This window comes from Magallana gigas, chromosome 5, assembly GCF_963853765.1.
Source record: "Magallana gigas chromosome 5, xbMagGiga1.1, whole genome shotgun sequence".
In the NCBI taxonomy this organism is placed as follows: domain Eukaryota; kingdom Metazoa; phylum Mollusca; class Bivalvia; order Ostreida; family Ostreidae; genus Magallana; species Magallana gigas.
The window spans coordinates 26,877,972-26,900,185 of NC_088857.1; the positions used below are offsets into that span (position 1 = coordinate 26,877,972).

Consider the following 22,214-nt stretch of genomic DNA (forward strand, 5'->3'; position numbering starts at 1 on the left):
TTATCTCGTTCTTATGAACATATGCACTTTTGCAAGCATACATTACTTCAGAAGACTTATGATTGACTGACCAAGAACAGGGACGTATATACTAACTCTATAGTATATATATACGTCCCTGCCAAGAATCACAGGCCCTTGTTATTTACATTTTTTTTATCAGAATAGAAATATATACCTCTAAGTAATGATATTTATAAGTAGAGAGTATATTTTTTTTGCTCTGAGAAAAATATTAAACGTTAGGTATCTGTCTACAGTACGAGTTCACCTTTAACAAGTAAGAAATCAATTTATAGAATTGGGTTAACAAAAAAAGCGCAAATTGTATTTAATCATCTTTACTTACTATTATACTACCAGGTACAAAACGCTATGTCAAACCCTATGATTTATTGTCTGCAAAGACTGAATATTAATTTATATTGATGTGACTATGAAATTATCCAGTTATAAAAGGATCTACGGGGGTTGCACCCCCCCCCCCCCCCGAAAACGCAACCAAACAAGAGAAGAGAGAGAGGAAGAAGTGAAAAGTTAATAGAGTGTGAATTAACATCGGCCAAATTATACAGTGCATGTATAGGAGAATATTTCGGCAGTGTTTGCACTAATGAGTAAAATTATTAGAAATACCAAATGCCAATTTTCGGAAATTTTTATGAATGGTTTCAATTGATCCACGAAATTCAATTTGATTGCTGTGCAATATCTATTAACAATTGTATTGATATGATCACTGGCCATTAATTCACTTATCCTACAAACTGGGATTTTCGTCTTCCTTAGAAAGAATTGCATTTCATGGTATAAAAAATGGTATCTACAGTATCTCAATGTTTAAACTTGTATCCAATCCCTCTGTGTTTAAAAAAACTACCACTTTTTTTTCAGGAATGCCTTAAGTTTCCTGCAAAATAGGATCATCTCCGACTCCTCTTCCTTAAAAAGGCTATAAATGGGATTTAAATTCTTCAAAATTATGATTTGTTCAGTAATACGTATATAATCCATGGTTTGTACCTTAAAAAAAAATCAAGTTAAGAATAGAGATATCATTAATCCTGAGGTGGTATCAGACACATAGCAATTTCAATTTCGATGAGAGAACATCACATCATTGTGTCTAACTGTTAATATTGTGCAAATCTTTAATATTTTAAAAATAAAAATTGTAAAATTCCTATTCGGATTAGATAGACTAACAGATAAAGTTGTCAAAGTATCTACCTTTGCAACGTTGTTAGAAAACAATATATTTTTGATTAGACACCCGTATAAATTGCAATTTTTCATAAGATATTTTTTCTCTCCAAATTCATGGGAATTTATACCTATCGCTCCAATAAAAAATGAAATCTCAACTACCAAATTTTTTCTCTTCAAAAATCACGAAATTCCTAATCCGGGGGGGGGGGGGGGGGGGGGGGCTAGTATGCCTATGACTCCAACTTCTCAATGTTTCAAAGGTACATTAAGGAACAATTAGTTCTGCGAAAAAAAAGTGGGGGAGCCGAACCCTCTATTCTGCTATGTGCCTAATGGTTAGGTCTAACTTTGCAAAAAAAGTGGGGGGGGGGGGGCAAGCCCCCCCCACCCCCCGGTTCCGAGGCCTATGGCTCGTCAAATCAGTCAAAAATATTATGATCCAAATGTTTCTTAAATTTCATGTATAGCATCTTAAATATTGTTCAACCACAATGCATACTTTTTTTAGTCAAAAGTAACAAAAGTCGCATTCTTGCACGTAGTCACGTGACTGGTCAGTATAACTGTGAACGCATTCAGCGTAACGGGGGCGTCCATTATCCATGTTATTCGCTAATAATCAGCAAGGTGGTTGGCATCGTAATAAATATTTTAAGATATTAAAGTAATTGAAATATTTCAATGTTCAAATGATAAGTGTGAAACGGTACATTTAGCACATATTCTTACATTCACTCTTATTCTCTACATGCTGTACTTAGGCTTTCTGAAAAATGGAATCGCCCTATTGCGCACTTCTAACTGTTTACTATGACGTAACTGGTCAGCTATTTTAGGTTTATGAGATTATTGGTCAACTTTTTCGACGTTTTCTGGTATGGCCGATGGGGGATTTTGCGACTTTCCACCGGGGGTGGACAGCAGTATTATTGCACAGATGTTCCACGAACGAGCGGTAGCTCAAAGTTTCGGTAAGACAGTTCATTCGCAGAAAATTCCCGTGTTTTCTACACGCTGTCCTTGGCTTGACCAGTCCGGCGGCCATATTGGATCATGGACAGTAAACATTAGTTACTGACCATTATATAATGCAACTTTACGCAATAGATACACAATAATTTGTTTAGTAGAACGTTTCGAGGCCAATTAATTTCCACTCATTTTTAAGAACTACACCATGTGTGCAAGGTGCGCGTTTAGAATTTCGCGTTTTAACGTCTTAATGGCTTATTCTTTGTCTACATGTATAGTATGTACATAGACAAGTATACATTTGTAAATCATACGCGCACAAACTTTGAGAAGAAAATATAATTGATCTCACTTGCAACAGGTTCTAAAACCGTATTGATGTATTTAAAATGTAGGCAATTTCTAATTTTACATGTTTTGTTTATTCAAAATTTATTCACATGTAAGTGTACTCATCCTTTTGGTCTCTGATAAACAAGGTATCACAATATACTGTCCGTCAGGAAAAGGCTTATTTATCTGTTTCAAATTTGTTGATAGGTATATGCTTGATTTTGGATTTATTTGAATATCGACCACAAAATGATTTATTATAAAAAAAATTCACAAAACCATGCAATTTAGAATTTATATGATAATTAAGTTTTTTAAAAATTATTTGAATAAATCATCTTGTAAAAATTATGTTTTATTAGTATTATGGTGATTTTTGGAAATACGAAGCATAATTCAAACTTCCCATTGTCCTAGGTTCTTTTTTCCATCATTTTTTATGATAATAATAAATTAAGAATTTAAAATATGAAAAATGATCAGATGTCCAAAAATGGGGAGGGGATGGGATTTTAAATAAGAAATCCAGGGACTAATTCATTCTTTTGAGTGAGTATTGTTTGAACCCTGCAGATACATATCAACATTGTATTCCTTGCTTTATATGTGTAAAACCTGTGTACAATACATTGGTTAATATATATATTACACATAACACTATGAATAAAAAAATTGAATAACATATTAGACTAGGATCCCATTCAGTATATATTTTCCTGTATTCATTAGAAGAATCCAGGGATAAACATCATGGACTAGGGTTTTATCAGGAACACTACACCTCAGTGGAGGAAATGGCAGCACAAACGATGCAGGCCATGTCCAACCAGAGTAGGGCTGCTGCCAACATGGCGGGAAACTCTGTGGCCACGACAGCTGCTGCCGGTCTGTTCGACCCCCATAGCCAGTCAACCATGAACTATGCTCTCAAACCTGAAAAAGGTCTTCCTCCTACTCCCCCAGGTAAATGGAATGGAATGATGGGGTGAAAGGATTTGCAAAAAAAAACATTTTGGGATAATGATTTTGTTTATACTTAAAATCACAACTTGTTCAGTTCTTTGCATGTCACTTTTTGTAACACACAATTTGAAGTGAATGATAATCATACTATAAGGCACTTGTTTCAGGAATGTGAAATGCGTAATTAAAAAAAACCCCAAAACACATCTTCTCTCAGTCTTAACAAGTAAAAGCTCTTCTTTGGCCCAAATTTAATTTTAAAAAAAATTATAACTATATATATTTAATTTTTTTAATTTCCTGTCAACATGGTCCCAGATTGTACCAAAAAAAATTTCACATTCCTTGACATTGATTCAGCCGGCCAGTGAATGATTGTCTTACTTCTTGCCCCTTCAGGGAGCCCCGGTGAAGGTACCCCTTCTTCTCAGCAGCAACTGGCCAAACCAGTGCCAATGAGGAGACCAGAAAAGAGTGTCTCTCAGGCTCGAGTGGCCATGACAAACTCATATGAGGCCTCGCTATACGAACACAGTGCAGCTATATATGGACATGGTAGGTATATGTTGGGTACTTGTAGAGTTTCAGGAGGAAAGGGACATTTTGCACTGCATGAAAGTAAATCACACTCCAAAAATATAACTGCCCTTTCAAAAGGTTTAATATGGATTCTAGGATTCTTTTAAAGATAAAAAAAAAATTATTTAGCCTCAAACATATAGATATCAGGTCTTTGGTTGATGCTGCTACAACCAGCTGAGCTATGCTGTAAGACAAAAAGTATGCAGAAAATATACAATATAAAGTTAGGGTTAAATTTCAAAAGACTATATGTCTTAAAATTAATGTCCCATTCCTCCTTGAGTATTAAGGTTGGTGGAGGGTGAGAGAGAAATATTTAACTAACATCGTTATTTTATCTAGTTTTTTTTTGTCGACTTACGTATTTTCAGAGCTGCGAAAGCTTTTTGTAAAACAACAGAACATAATCCAATAGAGTTGTATCCCTTACCCAGAGCATAGATTGGTTATGAAGTATAGTGAAATAATCTGTATTACGAGGATGCAAACTGCCTTGAATTTACCTAATAATTATGAATTCATTGTGTAACTCTGGGAGCTTTATAAGTAAAAGTTGTATCTTTCAAGTCAAAATATCAAACTACTTGGGTGAATTTACAGAAAGAGGAGTTAGAAATATGGATGTTATTTAAATGATTTCAGGTAACTTTACAATGCATCAGATAGTTTAATGAAGCAGGGGCTTTTATGTCCTTTGCAGATACCCTTTCACTGATAGGTTCATAAAAACAGGTTGTCTTTGATGAAAACCCATCAGTTGTTGTCCGTTATAGTGGATTTTAAGTGGTTTTCTATTTATTATTTTTTTTTCAGGGGATTAGAAATTAAGATAAATTGAGTTTAACATTTAAATAGTCGATTAATATAAACCGGCTGATGTAACTGTCTGTAATACTGTAAGATGTTACAGCATATCTAATTTCATTCTTTCCTTTTTTTCACTGATCAAAGAATTGTAGTATGCCAACAGGAGAATATTTTGAATTATGTTGATGCAATTTTATATGACTTTGATCTTGATAAAAAGTATTTAAGATATCAAATAACCATGGTATAAATGCAAAACCAACAAAAATTACCAATTAACATAAAAGAGCATGACTCGGAAATATAATTTGTGAACTGGAAGACTTAAATCTTGCATCATGCACAATGGTTTGATACAATATTACCAGTATTAATAGCAGAGTCTATATTATCTTCACCCTTTGAACATTTTGTTACTGATGGAAAGAATTTATTTCACATGAGTTTTGACATTGAGAATTATTGGCAATTTTGCAAATCATGAGATTCAGAAAAAAATACATTGTGCAACAGCTCATGCACAATATTGTTCAGTTTGATTATGGTACTCATAGCTCATTAACAAGAATTAAATTAAACAATCATTTAGTATTAAGATAATATTCATAATTGATGCTGGTCTAGATTGACTCTAGAATTATTTTTTGTGCTTAGAGTAATTTTGTGTGCTTTAATGAAAATATGGCCATAATGACAACCAAGGACTGAATTAACATGCCAAGTCACAAGGCTTTGATGCGACTTTGAATTTTAAAAAAAAAATGAATCGGTAAATTAATTTGCATAAACATGTAATGTGATTTGTAGCTACAAAATCTTTAATGACTTGTGAAGAAATAAAGCTACATACATGTATGTCATGAATGTCTGGATTACTATAAATGTGAAATGAATACATATGCCAGGTAATAAATAACCACCATTTGTAATTTGGTGATGTAATATGGGGAAGTGAAGTCTTGAACGTGATGATGGTAGAGATAATCCTGAGGTTGCTCTGAGGTCAGTTGTGGTAAAAAATGGTGATCGTCACTGCATGGGTAGAGGCCTACAGGGGTATGAGGTTAACCAAACTCAGATCTCAGAGTTGAGTCAGGGTATTAAAGACAAGGGTTTACAAACCAAAAGTCCTGGTTAAGTCATAATTTTTTTTCTAAGTATGAAACATTTAGGTCCAAAGGTACTAAAAGCCCCCTCTGCAATTTTCTCAGCTTTAGAAGCATATTTTTCTCTATATCAGTTGAGTCTGGGGAAGAATTTTGAACTAGAGGAGGAGAATGATACATTGCAGTGGCTCATTTGACAGTGGATAGAGTGCTGGCATGACATACTTGAGGCCTTGCATTTGAATCCAGATGAATCTTGTATTCTTTTATTTTTTACAAGCTTTTGTGACAGAGTGAGAGTAATATTAATAGAATATTCAATGATCACTAAAAAAAACGGTAAAAATAAAATGTATAATGGTGTATAAAAAAAAATCAACTTGATTTCCTTACCCCCCTCTATATAGATGAAGAAATTAATAAGCAGACAAATATCATTGGAGATGAAAAAGTTAAATAGGAGTATCATTAATTTTTATAAACTCAAATACAAAACAAAATCAGTGAATCACAAAAATCATTTATTCCGATGAACATATGAATAAAAGAGGGGGATAGTAGTTTAGAAATAAAAAGGGAAATTTCTAAGAATTAAAAAGAAAAATGATAAAATGAACATTATTGTTAACATTTATTTTGCATTTAGTCTGCATTTTGAAGCTTTTAAGATAGCAGGGAATGCTGTAATCACATTGAAAGGAAACTTGTTTGCATCATTATGCTGTACAGAACATGCACCATTTTGGCCATATTTTATTGCTTTAATAAATTACAATTGGTTGGTGAATTTCTATTACCAGTGTTACAATATCCTATCTAGTGCAAAAGGAGAAGAGGTACCCATAAGTTTTTTCCCCTTAAGTATGACAGAATGGGATAGGCTGACTTTTCACTCACCCCTAGATCAAGGTAAAACATATATGAATTCTCATAATATGATTGATATTTGGGAAAAGCTTCAATTAACTATTTCACCCCTGTATGGGTACATAGTTCACGGGGAGGGCAGGGTGCAGTATTATTACCCTATCTGTCCTAGTTAACAATGAACTTCTGTATATATGTTCACGTCAATGTTACGGTCCAATAAAAATGTCTGTTACACAACTTAATTTTTTTCATAAGTCGCTTTTTGTGGTTGCCAACATTAAACTTTTCCAGTTTAATTTATCTATTTGCATTTGATTGTCCTTAATGATTCTTGCTCAGTATTAAAAAGCACTTATTATAAACTTTTTCAAGCATTTAGCAAGGACTGTCTTATTTAAAAGGTTAAGTTGTGCATTTATATTCAACTGAATTTAATGAAACAACTGTTCAAATCAAGAAAACTCAATTTCTGATCATCTATTTACTTCTCAATTTGATAAAACTTTTGTTTTAAAAAGTGGGCGTAGAAAGCCTCAAAATTGTTCCGTTCATTGTACATGTACAGGTAATTCTGGTATGTTCCATCTTCTGACATGGTTGTTGAAAACTACAATACTGTGTCCTGGCCATGTCATAGTTTATACATTTAAACAATAAAATGCTTTCTTTGGTGATTCGTGCGGGATATGAAGGTGGTGACATAGCAAAAAAAAAAACATAACCCTTGTTAAATTGATTGTAAAAAGTAAGTTAATTTCACTAAATTACTGTTAATGTACATCAGTATGTTAGCTAAAAGCAATAAATCGTCTCCTATGGGAATTTGAGTTTGACATACACCATCATGATTTTTCGTGCAGTCCCTGTTTTTTTGTTAGGTCACTTTAGGTTTTGACCCATCGATAAACGGGGCGTGTAGATTTCAGTCTGGCTGTTTCTATAGAGCTATGAATTAAGTATAAGTTTCTGTAAGAAATATTTGGTAGATGTAAATATAGATCTGTTCAAGAATATATTGAAAGCAACATGTTTTATCTGCCATCGCAATCCAGTGAGCTACTGGAATGACTGTGATAAGTTTCTGGTGGTCAATATTTTTATAACAAATGATTTGATTATCGTTTGGCAAAGGAAGAGCTTGATAAAATGGATTTGTATATGAAGTATTGCTTAATGATTTAAAAACATCACAGTACATACTTAATTACTCATGGCCTAATTTTTTTGTCATAATGACATAGAAAATAAAAAGATTACCGGCATATCAAACTAAGAAATTGAAGGATTTACGGTAATATTTGAACAAAGTTGAAGATGAAATTTATGAAAATTTATTACTGTACAGTAGTAATTAACCTATCTACCCCTTCATATTATATTTTTATTTAGTTGATATGAGAGAAAAATTTCCTTTAAAAGTGTTAAAGAATGATCTGCTCTTCCATTCTCCTGTCATGACAGTACAGATACTATGTAAGGTGATTTCACCATCATCGGACACTCTTTGATCAGGCATCAATTATAGTCTGAATATTTACAAATAAAACTTAAAGTAAAAGTTAAAGGTTTCCTCCTTGCTTAATTATTGGGAGAAAAATTTGTAAAATTGTTAATTTAAAACATAGAAAATAAATTTTAAAGCAAATTAATGAAGTGTTGAACTATTCCAATTTAAAATTGTGGATCAAACAATATTAACCAAGCAAAGTACAGATATACAGTAGAGATATTTTTTGGTTTTAGTGTGAAAATACATAGGTTCGAAAAAATGAATTAATTAAATTGCTATTCAAATCTCAAATGTAAATCCTTGAATCTACAGTCAGGAATATAGAGTAGTGCTTCCGTTTAAAGGAATATTTATCATGAGGGGTCACCTACAGGAACTTTGGATTAAAAAGGCAGTATCCATATAACTCAACTTCTAAGTAATATGAGAAAAATGTTAGTATCTATTATTTCTTAAATTTTGATTCTAATATACATTTAAAGTACATTGCAAGGAATGGGCACCTAACATGTAAATTATTAGAAAAGATCATGCATTGAAAACTGTCCGATGCACTGTTGATTTGTGTCCGATCCATATGGAGCAAAAATGATCTTGATATTAATTGTTCAAATATTTAAGACATATTTTAATCAAATTTTGTTTTAAAACTCACTTCTCTCTAAATATTTTAGGTAGAGGGTGCATTTTCACTAATTCACCATCAAATACACAACATTTAAAAAATGCTTTTGTGTAAAATCTTTGTAACTAAATTTTCAATGATGGCGTATTTGACATCATTTTCCGATGCCTGTATTGCTATTTCTTTGACAATGTGACTGTCAGATTCTTAATAATGATACAAAGTTCATGAGATATACGAAACAACACATGAGCGCATGTACATTTAATTGTATTTTTTTAACCAAAGTTGTCCAATCCAAGGTATGTGTCCAATGCATGGTTAACTATGTGTCCGATGCATGGTCAGCTCACCCTATAGAGGCCACACAGCAATGTGTATTGCTGGCCAACGATACCTGTCTTTGGGGGAAAAGTGTTAATAGGAAAGCGTTACATTTAGGTGTCATTTCTTACATGGCTGTTATGGTAGGGGCAATAATCCTGTACACTGTGCAATCAAATGCCCATCAAAGACAGGCGATAGTGGACAGAGCGTGCAGTGGAGCCAGGCATGCTCTGTCCAAGGTCCTGATTATTTATTGTTATTTGTGTGTGAAGTTATTACTTGTTAGGAGAACCAGTGTCACATATGGTCAATTTATTTCCTTTTGTAAGCAATTAATACAAGTATTGGGTCAAAAATCTGGAGTAAAAAATGTACATGGCTTCATGATAGTAAAAAGAACAGGTGAAGGTGTGTACGGTACATGAACTAACAAATTAGTGTTTAGTAGAAATTTTGACTTTGGATATTTAAAGAAATTTACTTTATTGTGGATTTTTAAAGCGAAACAGTGACCAAAAATAAATGAAATACCTGATATATGTATTCTTTGCAAAATGAGTTTGAAAATTTTACTTTTGAAATTTATGACAAAATGCAGGGAAAATGAGCAGGAATAAGCTATTTATTTTTGATTGATTGATGGTATGAGGTACATTAATATCCATATTGCACAAACAGTACTGTCAGCTCCATCTATTAAAAGTTCAGTTAGCCCGAGTACTGAGTAGAACAGGTACAAATGATGACACTAATCACCAGGACCTGATATAGATCTAGATTTATATACAAGGATAGAGGTATTATTGGGATTATTGTCTTCCTGATTGACCAGCCAAAACACAAGTTGTAACAACACGTGTCTTACAGGTACGAACAGGTAAATGATGTAACACACCCGGAATTCTATTGAAACTTACCCACAGTTACCAGAGGCAGTGCATAATACATCATAACTGTCACCCTGAAATCACCCTGTTACAATGAACTCATAACGGTGATTAGTACACTAGCCGGTCCATCCCACACTGTTGTGTATTAAAGAAGATTTCTTCACATTTTTTGTCGTAACATGGCTCTTACTTGTACTGTCGCGGTCAATAAATTGCAAAGCCCTACTGCATTGTAGCAGTATTTGGTCAGAGATCTTGATACTTTAGCTTTTGGTTTTCTTGCAGTCTTCTGTAGTTGATTGGTTGATATACTTATTATGTATTGGTTGATATAGTTAATATGTATATTTATGTATATTGGGTGTCTTGAAGTAAGGATTAGGATAGTGATAAGGAGTTGTATGATCAGTGTAGTATTAGATGGTATACAGGTACCTGGAATGTATATACACTACATGTGTTTGTGTCCGCTACTAGTAAACAACTGGGAGAGATAGTATATATGCAGTGAATGAGTACAAGTGGTAGTACAGTAGTGGTCAACAGTGAAGATAAGTCCCACTACTGATAGAGTGTCAAATAGAGTGAACATCACAGGGACTATTTCCTGATCAGTGTCAGGGGGAACTGAAGGAGGATGCTACATTCAGGATGTATGGCCCAGGGTGACGACAAATCTCCTCGACTGATGTACAGGAAGTGAAGTGGTCACTCTGATGTAATCAGAAGTGGGCAGGTATCGACTGCCTGAGGTGAGTGTTCGGCACATTCACGGGCCCAAAACAGTCAGTGACTGCCGTATACCCAGGAAGTGACCAGTGAATATTTTGGAAACAAGATTGATACTTGCACCCGTGTCCCCTGGGGGTGTATTGTGGTGGTGCTTCTACCGCTGGGTCATTTTTTTTTTTTTTTACCTCAGCCTAGATCATGTGATTACCAAGCTCATTTAAACCATGTGTTCGGAACTTCTGATTAGTATTACTAGTAGTGATCTCCAGTTATGGAAGAGAGTCTTCGGCTTTAAAAGGACTTAGTAATTTTTTTCTCTCTCTGCTTCACTGTCCATATCCCGACAGTGGATTATAGTAGTTTACAGATTTGTTATGTCATCGCACTCTAATACTTATCCAACAGATATATTGGCCGTGGTATTGTTGTCTGTTAGAGCTGTTACATCACCTTTATTGGCTGTTAACTCCGACTGACCATACAAGAGGAATTTTTACAGGAATTGACATAACAGATTTATTTTCTTACTTTTTTGGGGGAGAAGGATTATGACGAATTAACTGTCACTCGCTCACTTTCAAAGACAGCTACTGTAACACCGACTTGGTAATACACTGAGTTTTAGTCCTTAATGTACTGAGGATCCACAGTGCAATAAGTGAAGAAAAAAAAAAGTGATTTTATTTTTGGAAACAATTTCAATTTTTTTTTTATTGTGGAAGTCTTTTTCGAATTTAATTTTTTTTTCTGTGGACATTGCCTATTGATGGTAACAGTGAATGGCATCGTACGGGAACAATCCATGTTTTGACGGAAGCAAACTGGGACGTGACAGTCCGAGCAGCTACAATCAGTATTTCTGTGATCCGAACAAACCCGCTGAATCTCGACTTCCGAAAATGAATCTGGAAGGCGGGTATGGCAAACTGGGCATGGACCCTCATGGTTTCAGTGATTCCTACATGATGGATGGACTCAGTGGTAGTGGATATCATATGCCATCAGGGGGTATCCCCCAGGGACCTTGTTCCTCCGCAGGGCCCTCCATGGTGGGGGGACCTTCAATGAGTCATGGATATATGGGACAAGCGGCAGGATTACACTCAAACAATTATCAGTCGGGACCCATGACTCCAAGCTATCTTAATCCCTACATGCAGTTTCAAGGCCTAGGTAATGCTGGTAATTTGTACATCTGTGATCATGCTAGTTCGCTATATTAATTTTGGTTTTGGGTCAAGAAAGTCATTGCTTTTTTTATCTATTCATTGTTTAGAAGCTACTGTAAATGGCTTTGAAATTTTTTAATGCATAATTTTTTATAATTTTTTTTTTTTTTATTTGATTTGTCTCCTTAAAAAATCAAATACCAATGAGAAATTAGTATTCTTAAATGGGAGTATTAAGAGTTTAGATTCCTAAAATGCTATTCTTCATTGTATCAGCAATGAAAGAGTTGCTATGCTATCAAAATTGGGTCTCACAAAAAAATTGTAAAGAAATATCCAGTTTTTGTGATTTACAGTGTATACAAATTCTGTATACAAAATCAGCATGGAGGTGATTGAATTCTATAAACAGCTACCCAAACAAAATTCCTGTCAATAATTAGGTTCTGGATTGTGATTAACTTCCAGACATGCAGACAGACAGAATCTAATACCAAACAGTGTGGCAATTCCCCGGTGGTGGTACCCAGTAGACAGAGGTTATGTAAGACAGTTAGGCCGTAATTCCTCCTCGCCCAGCCCAGTGTTACAGGGTGCTAACAGTGGCCATTATTCCATTGTTGTTCTCTTATATTTGTATGATGTAATCTTAACCCACCATCTTTCATGGTGTTCGTTCATCTGGGGAGAAATTGATTCTTTATTTGGAGGGTATTGAAATCAAAATCCCCCGGTAATTCGGTTTTTAGGAGAGATTAGTTTTAGATATGCCTTGGCTACCATACAGGTCCAAAGTGACTGTCTCTTCCCCCGGGGGAAAACATGCTCAAGTAGTTCACAGTTAGCTTGTGTCTTGCATGCATTGGGTGTTGCTAAAAAATCAATTTGAGACAAACAATACAAACATCAGGCTATTTAAAGCAATTGTGAATTAATATCTTTTAAATTTTTTTTTTAATTTTCAGATTTTTCAAATAAGTTACATTTCCTACTACTGGTACATGTATATTATAATAAAAAAAAATACCTGCTGGTATGTTATTTGACCTAAAATTAAAAATAATGGCTCAGTTAACTTGAGTATCATTTGTGATCAAATTCAACATAAATTTATGATTTTAAATCTTGAGTTTAAGATTTCAGTATTTTAAAGAGTCATAAGACTTGGAACTGGTGGTTGGCATGATCATTGTCAACCCAACCCCAGTCTCCATTATTGAATTGCATGTTACATGTTTTGTAGTTTTCTTAAGTTTTCCTTTATTATGAAGTTGCACAACTTAGACTTTATCTTAATTTACCAGACACAATTGCCCTATTTTGGAGACCTTCTTTTGCTGAGTGATAATAACTCTCAGATGACTTGTTGTATGTCGTAATTCCCATTTCCTTGATTGCGCGATTGACGGGGTTTTGCGTTGTTTTCTGACGTGGGCCTTCTATGTACTGTCGGATCTGCAACTTCCCACTAATTATTTTCATTCATATGTAATTACCATTGCATCCTTCTCTTGTAACTGTGTCTAGTTTTGCTGCCAAGTTTTTGTTCAGAATGAAGGAATGTACAGGTATTCGTCCAGTAATTTTGGGGGGTAAGGGCAACTGGTATTATACATGTAGGAACCTTGTAGGAGTCTGATATAGTCAACAGTTAGCGATAAGTGGGAAAATTTACTCAGTTCACTGGCAATAGCGTATCTTTTTTTTTTTTATGTGCGTGTAATCAAACAATATTTCTCACCCCCTAACAGAAGGAGCTGTAGCTGTTAAGAGAATTCTGGTCATTCCGAACATATTTCAGTAAATTAAGCACCGAACTCTGTAGAATCATGACTCAACATCTTCGAATTCGCAACCAGACCATGTAACAGATTTTTCATGTCCTAAAAACACAACATGTGATTTTTTTTTTACTGAATTTCTACTTTTAAACAATTCTTAAATTATGGTTATTGCACACTTGAAAATTGTAATTGATTATCATACTAATGTTGAGTCATCATATAGGGATTGAAGAAATTTTTTATATTCACTCTTAGGAGTGTTCAATCCTTTAAAGAATATGTTCATACTGGTAACTTAATTAATATTCATATTATTTAATGCAATAGGAATCGTATGTTTCAAAATTGTGCTCAAATTTAAATCTTAAAATCTTAAATCTTTTAATATGATAATTATGATTTGAAAAGAAATACAAAAAAATCATGCAGCGAACAATTATTGCTATATAAATTTGGATCCCGCAGACGCTTTTCACTGAAAAAATACAAATATCTTGGCCGGTAACAGAAGTTTATAAACCAAACACTTTTTGTCATTCCTGGTAAATTACAATTTACAACCTCAATTTCCAACTCGAAAAATTGCTGTGGACGTATTCTCAATGAAACATACTGGGATTGTTAATGGTAAATGATTCTAAAAGTTATACCTACGTTTGTATGTAAAGGAATCGGTGTGTTTTGTGAGATAGTGACAGTTTGATAGACTTGAATGCATGTAGGTGTCAAGAGTTCAATGAAATGATGAAGTGCAGGTCTAAGGAGTGAAACATCGAAGAATGTAGCAGCAGGCAGCTGGTGGAGTTATCTATAGTGGGATCAGACAGGGGCTTGATAGGCGATATATATACTGATTTATATACACCAGTATATATGCCTCTATCTCTGGTAGCAGGGAGGGTTTATAACGGGGCACACACTGCATACTCAAAGTTCACTACAGCTCAGAGTATATAATACGCAGCATGTACTGTAATGGGAAAAAATGTAATTCCTCCCAGAGAGCTGTAGTTTTATGCTCGTACTTAGTCTCCCTTTCCTGTAATAGTAGGACTAAAATTAATATGCGCTTTGTGACTGATTGGTTTAATTCACACTGAATTCAGACCTCTCATCTGCTTATAGCCTGCCTGATGGCAAGGTGTTATTATTAAGTCGAAATGATTATCAATATCTATGTTCATTATAGAATGGTCTTTTTATAATTGATGCTATTTATTGGCGTGAGAGTGTAATAGGGATTATGTGATGCGTGTCTACCAATGTGACCATAGAAATACGTTCAAATTGTGCTCTAATAGCCACAATACTGTATTATTAGATTGCTAATTATATGAAATAGAAGCAATTGCTATATATGTAATCCAAAGAAAGGGATTTTCTTTAAATTCCATTCAAGTAGCTGTGACATTTACATTCAGAGATTTTGTATTATTGCTAATTATTTCATGAACAAGCAACATATGTTTCCTTGGGATTTTATGAATGTCACCAAGGCATTATACTTATTTCCTCAATGAATTAATACTGCAATTTTAATCTCTGGTCACCCTCGTCAATAATTATGTTTCTGTTCAATAGAATGACTAATATTTCGTTTTGGTTTCAGCAGCTGCGGCAGCTTCTGCGTCTTCTCCAACCCTCGCTCGTGCGCTGGCCGCTGTACAGCAAACGCAGAAACGACCGAGAAGTGAAAAGAAACCCATTCCAACCGAGCAGAAAGACACCAAGTATTTTGAACGCAGAAAACGAAATAACATGGCAGCAAAAAAATCAAGGGATGCTCGAAAAGCCAGAGAAGATGAAATAGCCATCCGGGCCAGTTTCCTGGAAAAGGAGAATGCTATTCTCAGAGCCCAGGTCGGTACGTTAAGGGAGGAGGCCAACTCATTAAAACAGCTCCTCCTACAGAAGAGATCAAGGCCATGATCTTAATGACAAATCCATCATGTTTAGCCGGTGTTATATGTTTTATATATTTACCCGTTTTTTGATCTTCTTAGTGTATATGTTTATATTGCAATAAAAGTCGAATTATTATATTATATATATATCATTACAATTGTTAAAAAAAGAATACTGCAATTACAATTATCTTTGAAAAACTTTTTTTTTTTTCAAAGCCGGTGTCAGTGTGTTTTGTTAACTCATTTTAGATATGTAGCATTTGCTGTTTTGTGGAAAAATAAGTCGAGATGCAATTTCCATTGATATGGAATTCCATCAAAATTATGTACAATTGATGATGATTTCTTGTAAGAGAGTTATATTGTGTATATTTCAGATGTTACAGTATGACTTGTGATGTAAGATTTATTGATACAGTGTACTTGATTTATTATAGCCACTCATGTATAGTAGAAAGTATAGAACTGATTATCCCCTTAAATTTACATGTACCAATACCCACACAGAACATAACGTACACATATTAAAATTGATACATGTACAAGCTTGTATATCCAATTAGTATACATTCTTACTGCACCGGTTAAATTTTGATACAGAAACGTAGCTGAGTTCAGTCTTTCAAAATCTAGTTTTGGGGAATAGTGAATTGTTCATGTAATATGTAACTGCTTAGGCCACAGCAAGAAATAGAAATGACAAATAGGTCAAATTTTCAAGAAGATACAGGAAAAAAAACCATATTGTTATATACACTGTGCAATGATAATCCGGTGAAAATTTTTGTTGTTTAAAATTTAATACTCTACAAAAATACATTGATCGTTTATATTTCGTTTATTTGCTCATGTTGTCGTCTAGAAGATAAAACTAGTATCTGTACTTGATTATTCCCTTATTTCATCTCTTTACAAATATATTTTTGAAATTTCTGTTCTCATTGATAATGCCTACTGCCATGTTAGATTTTTGTTTGTTGATCTTTTGGGTCTACAACCTTTCTCCTTTCTTTTCTTTATAATGACCACATTATACTGAAAACCTTTGTGTGTGTGTGTGTGTTTGTGTCCGAGTATCGGTGTTTTTGTTGGGTTTCTTTGACGATGAAATCTGTTCTACTTTTTGTTTTAGGGTCTTAAAAAAAGGAGGGAAAAACAACGATGGTGAAAATTACCAAGTTTCTTTTTTTCTTTTGTGTTTTATGTATGTTTTGATAGTGCTTACAGTTTCAGTGCTGGAACTAAATAAATTTTGGTATCGGTTCCTTTATTGAAAGAACAGAAATTCCCTCTTTTGGTAGTAGGAATGTTCATGGTTTTCCCGAATGTAATTTTCCCAGCTTCAACAGCAGACTAATGTTTTATTACAACGATCTCAATCTCGTGTTGGGGGCAGCATCAAGTTGATACATATTATAAAACCATTACATATCAATTTTACTTTTTACAGTGTATCAGGGTTTTTTGTTTTGCAATTGGTCTTTGTCCGTCATCGTCGTCTGTTCACAATTTTAGATTTTTAACCACATCTTGAAAACTTTAATTTCTTGACGTGCATTGTATACTGGTAGTAATAAACTGAATGTATGTTGTGTGCATTATAAATGAAATTGAATATTATAAAAATTGACCATTAATGGCCTGCAAGTCTCATTCTACCTTAAAGTGTTCAATTTTTGACCCCTGGAGTAAGGCATGAAATTTGAGATTCCCCCGACTCTTGGGGTGTACCCTCCCTTCAATGTTTTATTCCGATATCTGTAAAATACATTGTATAATTATGGGAATCAAAATTGTGTAAATAAATGGTTTCAAATTGATGAAAATTTTGTTCATTTAAGACCATTACATGAGACTGAACATATTTACAACTTTGTTGCATGTTCTTTGACTGAATCTTGGATTATGGTTTAGACCTCAAAAGGAAGCTTAAAATGCAAACATGAGACTCCCTGATACCAGGTCCATCTAAATGCTATGGTACTCAGATGACCATCAAGGCCTCTTTTTATATTGTAAGGTGGTACTCTCAACTTTGAAATGAAGGTGCTTTTTTGTGTATGTTACCATTCAGAATATTGGCCCTTGGTTTGTTAATTAATACATATATGTAGTACTTTCTCTTTGCTTTCGAATAAAAATGTGGTATTTTTCAACTAACGTCAATTTGTATAAAAAATTTGAAGGTATTTTTTTTTTACAGAGTATCTGATCTAATGTAATAAAAAAGTTAAAAACAGTTTACTTAACCTATTAACTGGAGCAGTGTGATTTGATGAATATGGGAACAAATATTTTTTTTCCATTTTAAAAATTTTTATTCTAGCATTGTTCTCAGGTTTACAAATGTTTTAAGTTACGAAATATTTTTTAAAATGATGTTAAACTGTATTGTGTGACCATGTGTTAGCTTGTTTTAAACTGGATGGAAAAAAAAGCTGGTGTACTTGATTTTGTGTGATGAAAGAAAGAGAGTTTTCTGTCTTTGTAGTTATATATAGCAAGTTTATCTCAGGGATATTAGTGTATATATTTATATATATGTACGAAAATATGTCATGGTATTCTCGTCAGGATTACCGATTGATATAAATGACTTTTTTTTGTAACTATAAACGGGTATTACTGTTACAGTAAATTTTTTGAAGAAACAGAAATCTTGAGATTTTTTAAATTAGTTACTCAGTAAAATTATAGTGATATATGGTTGGCATATATCAGTAGTGGTAATATTTTATTCCTTTTGTGAAGTGTTACTATTGAACTATTTAGATTTTTTTTATATATAAACCTTGGGGAAAAACTATTCCAATTTGTTTTTCTCCATAATATTGTGTATATTTGTTACTGCGTTATTTTCTGGTTACACTGATTACTTTTCATTATGCGAGAATTTTTTTTTTTTGTGTTTGTGTGTGAATACAATCATAATTTTGTTAGCAAGACATATTTTTGTGAGTTACAACTAATGAAAAGTTTATTTACAAGTCTTGTGAAATATTGTGTTAGTAAAGTTTCCGCATACAAAAAAAAAAAATTATTAGCTGATATGTAAAGAAATTTAATATCTGCTTACTCCAAATCTGAAAAACAAACCAATGAGGGACGGGTATATCATATAATTTTGGTCATTTTACACGTGTGTGAAATAGGTCAACCTATGTGTTCTTATGTCTATGAAGTTAATATTTTCTAGACTATTATAGTTTTATACACACATTCAGGTAGGCAAGTGTAAAACCCAGAAAATTACTTGTTTTCTGTAATCAGTGACATCATGAGGTAATATAACCTGGTATTGTGAAAAAAAAAAGAGGAAATATTGAAAATATCACACTTCAGACTGTAAACATTTTACAATCTGTGTATTTTATTATTTTATGAAATATATGTATAAATTTATGAACTGAATATTTGTTGCGTGTTTTCAGTAGTTCTGCATTAAGCATTTCTAAATGCTTGGCAATGTTATTTTCCATGATCAACTTTTGGTGACTATAGGAGTATAGATATTGATGAAATAGCTATTGGTTACTTCTTTGGTTAACATTGGTTTAATTTTATGCTTAATGATATCCCATATGAAAATTAATCACATCTGCGCCAATATGCAATGGATGTCACTCATGAAGGAAATTAAAATTTGATATTACACTGCGATCACAATGGATTTTTACATATTTCTATCAAAGTGGCATAACCATTTAAAAAGCCTTTAATACAAGGATTAAAACGTGATAAAAAAATCTCTTATGATTTGTGATGGGATATGATTTTCATCCAGCTCATGTGTTTGCTATTCCCTCACCAAGGCCCGGGGATAGAAAATCATGATCATGTACCATCACAAATCCTGAGAGATCCTACATGGTATATATTGTCCGAATCATTTGAGAATTAAGCTGTGATAGTTGTTTAACACACCAACGGCCAGAGCTTAATTAAACAGATCAGGATGGATCAACCAGTGACTCTGCCCTACACCAATTAACATCCTGAAATAAAATGTCATAAAAGAACTATGCGAGTCGTAACAACATCCTTGCATGGGATTTCAACAACTGGGTATTACATCACTGTTAATTTCCTGTTCTTCTAAAAATGCAGACAGAGGAGCATTTAAATTGCAAGGGTGCTTCGAAACAAAATTCAAGCACTGGGGTAAATTTGAGTCGAGGCAAGATGCCTCTTTTATTTATGCCTTAAAATTTTCTTTGCCCGATCTACAGTAAAAGCTAAGTATTTGGAGCCCCGGGTAAAATTGCTAACAAATTTTTGTAAAATGTTATGTTTATAACAAATTCGGATATACCGGTAACAAATTTATGGATATAGCGAACTGATATTAATGTTGTGTATATCGAGGTAAATAATGAAAAAATTGAACACACTTATAACAAAGGACTATGTGCGGTTTTATGCAAATTTTCCCCCCAAAATTAAAGTTTTATAAAGCGCTTTAAAAATAAGGGTGAAGATAGTTAGAATCATATTAAAAATAAGGGTGCAAAAGGTTATCACCACAGTGACGTCATTGTGTAGAAATGACGTCATGAAGATTGCCTAATTTTGATAAATTGATGTTTTGAAGCAAAATATGGGTGTTTTCCGATGGTTTTTCGACTGGGAAACATTGAGCGCAGGCTTGCTCAAGTACCATTTTTCAGTATAATGTGTATAATTATCTGAAGAAAAACATATGTTAAAATCTTACTTGAGCAGACCTGCGCTCTATACTTCGAATGCAAAATATAAAGCAAAAATAAGAATATTTTCATCCGTTTGCAAATTTGCGAGAATCTGGTCATAAAGTTGACGTCATAGATAAATAGCCAATGAGCAATGGTGGTTAAAATCAAGATTAAACTGATAGGCGTCCACTGTACAATGATTTATGAAGATTTGATTTTTATACGACGCTATTTAAAAATTGGTTAAAATTGGGGGCAGATATTAGACCATACCGCACATAGTCCTTTCTCAGTTTAAAAAATTTGCACTACCATTTAACATAATTTGAATAATTTATTTTCTTATAAATTCTTTAATTTACAATTTAATTACAATTATTATAGTCAAGTGAAAGTAAACATGTATATAGTGAATTCGCCATGGAGTTATAATTGCGAATTCGTTATACGGATATAACGAATTATGCATATAATAAAGTACATGTAAATCCATTTGTCCCCAGAACTTCGCCATAACTGAATTTAACTGTTACAGTAATAGTTTCAATGTTGTCTCGGAGAACTTTCCATTTTCGTTATACAAGTTTGTTCCACTTTTTTCGGGCAGATATTTGTTGTGACCTTTGGTCTGAAAATTCTGCATCAGATATTTTTTGAAGTCTAACTATGCTGGTATTTCTTTGGATTCCACAAACTACATGTATATTCAGTTATATAATCTTGCATCCATTCAATAGAAAATAGTTAATAGTTAATTAGTCGATGGAAACATGGTTATAAGAATTAATGCTTACAGAGAGCCATTCTCATTACCCTTATCATAAACTGAGTTCAGATTTAAGATAAAACATTTGTAACTTCACAATAATCATGTTTTACTGATGTTCAATGCCAAGTTAAAGACCAAGTTAAAACCAAGAACTGCTTGCTTTTGGGTGTATGGTTTCTAATAAAGCCACGTACATTACTATATCAATAAATACCAGTATGCTAATTTAGAGGTTTATTTTCCATTAAAAAGCCCCTTTTAATGCCAGTGTAAGATCACGAGGCTAAGAATTGCTTGTTCAAATGAAAGGCTGTATTTTAGCCAAATATCTGCTTGTTCAAGCCTGGATGAACTCGTTCACGGGCGGCTGACAGCCTATTATTCACGGTCGGTTCAATGAGTTACAGAGACTGAGTTTCATTCAAAGCCAAGTCATTAATCAAAACTAATATTTTATGTGCACTGTTTGGTAGTACATGTACTGTATTCATGCAGTCAAGCGAACAGATCCAATCTACTTGTTTATAGACGAGTTCACTGTAGAAACCCTTTATCTACCGATTCATTTGCTTAATATGCATGTACCAAGTTCATGTGGATGTTTATTTGTTGTGTGCCACCTTAAAATATAATAATTCTGCACAATAACAAGACCAGGTCAATAAATCAAAACACTTCTTGTCCATAGGTCCAATTTGATCAGATCTAAGTTTATAAAGCCAAGGGGTGCTTGTTCATAGCTTGATTACTTGAAATAAACAGCAAGTAAAATAGTTCACCGGGATTTGAACTTGGTTGGCATGGGATCAAATCTACCTGTACTGAGTTTCTCAGTAACTTTGGGTATGAACTTTTTAACATTGTTGTTTATTACTTATATTTATATTTGAAAAAATGGAAACCATTTAGAATTATTAAAATAACCGTGTTTTTAATGTATACAATAATTTAACCATGAAGTGATGTGT

The 22,214-nt window shown here is 33.5% G+C and overlaps 1 protein-coding gene across 6 annotated transcripts; it reads left to right on the forward strand.

The window, feature by feature from the left end:
* The first annotated feature begins 2,006 nt into the window (after window positions 1-2,006).
* LOC105323175 (transcription factor ces-2) lies at window positions 2,007-19,084 on the forward strand. Of its 6 annotated transcripts, none has more exons than XM_034455015.2 (4): window positions 2,009-2,180; window positions 3,244-3,477; window positions 3,877-4,032; window positions 15,489-19,084. In XM_034455015.2, the coding sequence occupies exons 1-4, from the start codon at window positions 2,087-2,089 to the stop codon at window positions 15,806-15,808; spliced, it is 804 nt and encodes a 267-aa protein (XP_034310906.2). In that variant the 5' UTR covers window positions 2,009-2,086; the 3' UTR covers window positions 15,809-19,084. The 6 variants fall into 6 exon arrangements, with proteins under 6 accessions (XP_034310922.2, XP_034310929.2, XP_034310906.2 ...); XM_034455022.2 differs by having other exon boundaries at window positions 15,492-19,084; XM_034455031.2 differs by lacking the exon at window positions 3,877-4,032 and having other exon boundaries at window positions 2,007-2,180.
* Window positions 19,085-22,214: the final 3,130 nt, after the last annotated feature.

Excerpts from the sequence above, each read along its gene's own strand:
- LOC105323175 (XM_034455015.2), top strand. The coding sequence starts at position 2,087 with ATGGCCGATGGGGGATTTTGCGACTTTCCACCGGGGGTGGACAGCAGT. Across the intron at positions 3,478-3,876 it reads TCTTCCTCCTACTCCCCCAG|GGAGCCCCGGTGAAGGTACC; the intron begins GTAAATGGAATG and ends TTGCCCCTTCAG. Across the intron at positions 4,033-15,488 it reads TGCAGCTATATATGGACATG|CAGCTGCGGCAGCTTCTGCG; the intron begins GTAGGTATATGT and ends TTTTGGTTTCAG.